Genomic DNA, 3,627 nt, shown 5'->3' with positions numbered 1-3,627 from the left:
TGCAGTGGGGTCTACCCCCCTAGCAAAGGATCTTTTTCCTAGGTTAGGCTGACAGGCCTCCATGGAGAGTACCTCCCCTGTGCCACTTCGACTTTACTAAGCATGTGTTTTTTAGAACTGTCCGGTTCTCCAGACATAGAAGCAGAAGGTATGAGTACTAACTATAATATGGTTGTGCACATAATTCTAGTTTAATTGATATCATAATGATTGTGGGACTAATATATTTTTTACTTACTTTGGAACCTGAATGTAAAATACAAACCTATCCTCTGAAGTTGAGATTATTCCATGGGCCAAACACAAGGGGTGGTTCAGCTCTTTCTACTCAGAAAATAGACTTGAATGTGTGGTCTCTACTGTGGAAACAATGTGAATGTTGAGGAGGAAAGAGAAATCTCTATTCTTCTAGGTTTTTCTGGCTGGTCTAAGAAGTAAATCGGCATGTGACAGATTAACAAGAGTGAAACAAACTTAATTCCATGTTTACAGAGGTTGCCTAAGAATATAAGGCCCATAGACAGTCAGTCAATCAAGGCATCCATGTCATTGTGAATTAAGGAGAAGAGGGTAGTGGTCTGGGACTTCAAAGTTGAGGAAACAATTTACAAGAAGATAGAGAAGCAAATGTTTGGTAGATAAATACTTGTTGGGCCATGAAGAGGCAAAGGGAAACTGAGGGGTATGTGAACTAATAGACCTTGCTAGGTTGGCCCAGTCTACCTCACCTGGCTCATGTTCTTGGTGGTTATCTCTGGTAATAGTCTCCTCCTAGACCAGCCCTCTACCTAAATTCTTTTAGGCAGTTAAGGGGGAAGTAAAAGCTCTTCCTGACTCTTTCAGCCTCAAATATCTTCAGCTCAAAATAATCTCTATGTCAAAGTGGCACATTCTGAGGAGACACATTCTGAACCCCTATATGATATACTCCCTTGAAAGTGGTGGTTTCAATATTTCATGGAAGCTAGTTCCACTGAGGTGGTAAAAAGATGTTGATAGACATATGGAGATGTGCTGAAAACTAGAAATAGACAAAGCAAAGTTGTACAACTCCTAAAGTCTCAAGAAGTTAATCCTGTTTTTTTCCTGGATGTTGAAAGCAGAAAATAGCATTACAGACACAAATCAAGTTATATGTCTGGCATTTTAAAAAAATAATAAAGGTATTTTTCCATAAAATTCAACATTTTATAGTGATATTCATGAAATATTAAAATATTCAAATGAATACTGAAGAAAAATCATCTTAGTATCAGTGAAGAGGCTCATAAAATCATGTAACATAAACACACGAGAAACAAATACACTATTTTTCATTATCTCCACACACTGAAATTCAAAATTTTGCTTAACATACTGAACTCTTAAACATTTATTCTATTAATATTTATAGTGCTTTTGTCACCTCTTCTCATGTTTATTCTAAAAATTATTTGTTAGAAATCATCAAATGTATGGCCTTACATAACTTATTCTCCACTATAACAAGCAGCAAATATTTATTGAATGCTTATTATGTAAAAGGCATCAGTGAAAAGCCTTTCCCAGTAATATACTGTTTTATATATATATATATATAAATTATTATAAATGATGAAATTGACACATGCAGAATTTGAATGTCTTTCTTAAGGTCAAACTTCACGTGAAGGCCGGCCTTCGAGCGACAGCGACGCAAGATGGCAGCCAGCACGGGCCCCGGAGTAAAAGTCCCTCGCCATTTTAAACTGTTGGAAGAACTGGAAGAAGGCCAAAAAGGAGGAGCTGGCACAATTAGTTGGGGTTTAGAAGATGACGGAGACATGACACTTACAAGATGGATAGCGCTGATAATTGGGCCTCCAAGAACAGTTTATGAAGACCGAATATACAACCTTAAAATAGAATGTGGACCTAACTACCCTGAAGTACCCCCCGTTGTAAGATTTGTAACAAAAATTAATATGGATGGAGTTAATAGTTCCAATGGAGTGGTGGACCCAAAGGCCGTATTAGTGCTAGAGAAATGGAATCGTGCATATAGTATCAAACATGTCCTGCACGAGCTTCAGCATCTAATGATGACGAGTGAAAATGTATCACTCCCTCAGCCACCTGAAGGGCAGTGTTACAGCAACTAACCAAAAAGAAAACCACAGGCCCGCCCCTCCCCCATTCGATTTAAGCCGTCTTCATTTTCCACAGTAGTAACCTTTCTAGATACGTCTTGTAGACATCAGAGTACTGGAAAGGAAGCTCCTGTCCAAAGGCAGTTTATCTTAAGATACCATAAGTGATAGTAATTTGTTGTCCATTTGAAATATATAAATTGTGCCATAATAAATCATCCTGTCAAGTATAACCACTGTCCACATAGTTGAACTTCTGGGATCAAGAAAGTAGATTTCAATTGATTCCCATCATAACTGGTGGGACACATCTAACTCAACTGTGAAAAGACACATCACACAATCACCTTGCTGCTGATTACAGGGCCTGGGAGGTCTGCCTTCTCCCTGCCCTGCCCCCACCCCCTTCCTCCCTGCAACAGCCCTCCAGCTTGGGGTGGCTTGTTAGAGTAATGTGAAGGATTCAGGTCACAGCCTGTAGGACTATTGCTGGGTGTGTGGGGGTGCTTTGCACCCCTGGTTTCTTTTTTAAGTTTAAATGATGCCCCTCCCCCTTCCAAGCCATCATCCTTTTCCTATTCTCTCCTACCACCCTTGGCCAAAGCATAGATTGTAACCCCCTCTGCTCCCCTCCAAAACTGGCCTTTGGTGAGGAATTCGGGGCCTTCCCACCACCTATATATCGAGGGGTGCCGCTTCCTCCTTCCTCTTCTTCAGGTCCCTTTCTTGCACCATCACCACCCAACACTTTCCATGACACTCCCTTGCTTTGGCCAGAAGCCCTCGGGTAATGTTGGAAAGAGTCTCTGACCTCCCTCGTTTAGTTTTGGAACCACATTCATTTATTCTCCAGCAGCCCAGGAAATGAAAATTGGGTCCGCAGCCCTGCCGCGCTCTGATGTCATCAGCTGATATGTTTGTGTTTTAAGCTCAGGAAGGCCACAGAAGACACTTGTAAGCACATATGATCCCTCTGAATGATTTTTGTTGTTGTTCCTATCATTGCTTTTGCTTTTACAAATTAAAGTTTTAAACAGAGCTCTCATTTGGTCATCTTTGCAATCCATTTGGGTCTAGTTTGGAATTTGACAACTGGAACAAAAAGAAGCTTGAATTCAGGGCATAGTTTGGTTTTGGTGCTGCAGCTTCTCATGGTCCTCAGCAAGGATTAAGAAAGAGCTCGATGTGCACGGCAGAACCCCAAAATTGGCGGGCTTGACTTCCTGGCTAATGGCTGTGTTTTTCCACTTTTCTGTTCAGGACCACTAATTGCTGAGATGTGGATGCATACCGAAATAAAGTGATTCATTGTGTTATAAAGGATTTTTTTCTTTTGTAATTTAGTATTTGTGTAAAACCACCTTTCGAAGCAGCAACTATCAAGTCTGAAAAGCAATTGATGTTTACATTAATCTTTCTGGGGAAAACCTTAGTTGTAAGGATTTAACATCCTGTGAGACAAGTTTAACATAACAGTATTCCATAAGCAGCCTTTCTATTGTCAGACCATTGCCTGATT

The 3,627-nt window shown here is 40.3% G+C and overlaps 1 protein-coding gene across 1 annotated transcript; it reads left to right on the top strand.

Moving 5' to 3' along the window:
* Window positions 1-1,679: 1,679 nt before the first annotated feature.
* Window positions 1,680-2,120, top strand: LOC308518255 (ubiquitin-conjugating enzyme E2 variant 1-like; the record flags this gene model as incomplete). Its single annotated transcript, XM_081089903.1, has 1 exon — window positions 1,680-2,120. The coding sequence occupies one exon, from the start codon at window positions 1,680-1,682 to the stop codon at window positions 2,118-2,120; it is 441 nt and encodes a 146-aa protein (XP_080946029.1).
* Window positions 2,121-3,627: the final 1,507 nt, after the last annotated feature.

This window comes from Myotis nattereri (genome assembly GCF_964212035.1).
Source record: "Myotis nattereri genome assembly, chromosome: 4".
Taxonomy (NCBI): domain Eukaryota; kingdom Metazoa; phylum Chordata; class Mammalia; order Chiroptera; family Vespertilionidae; genus Myotis; species Myotis nattereri.
This window is presented reverse-complemented; position numbering and strand designations above follow the sequence as displayed.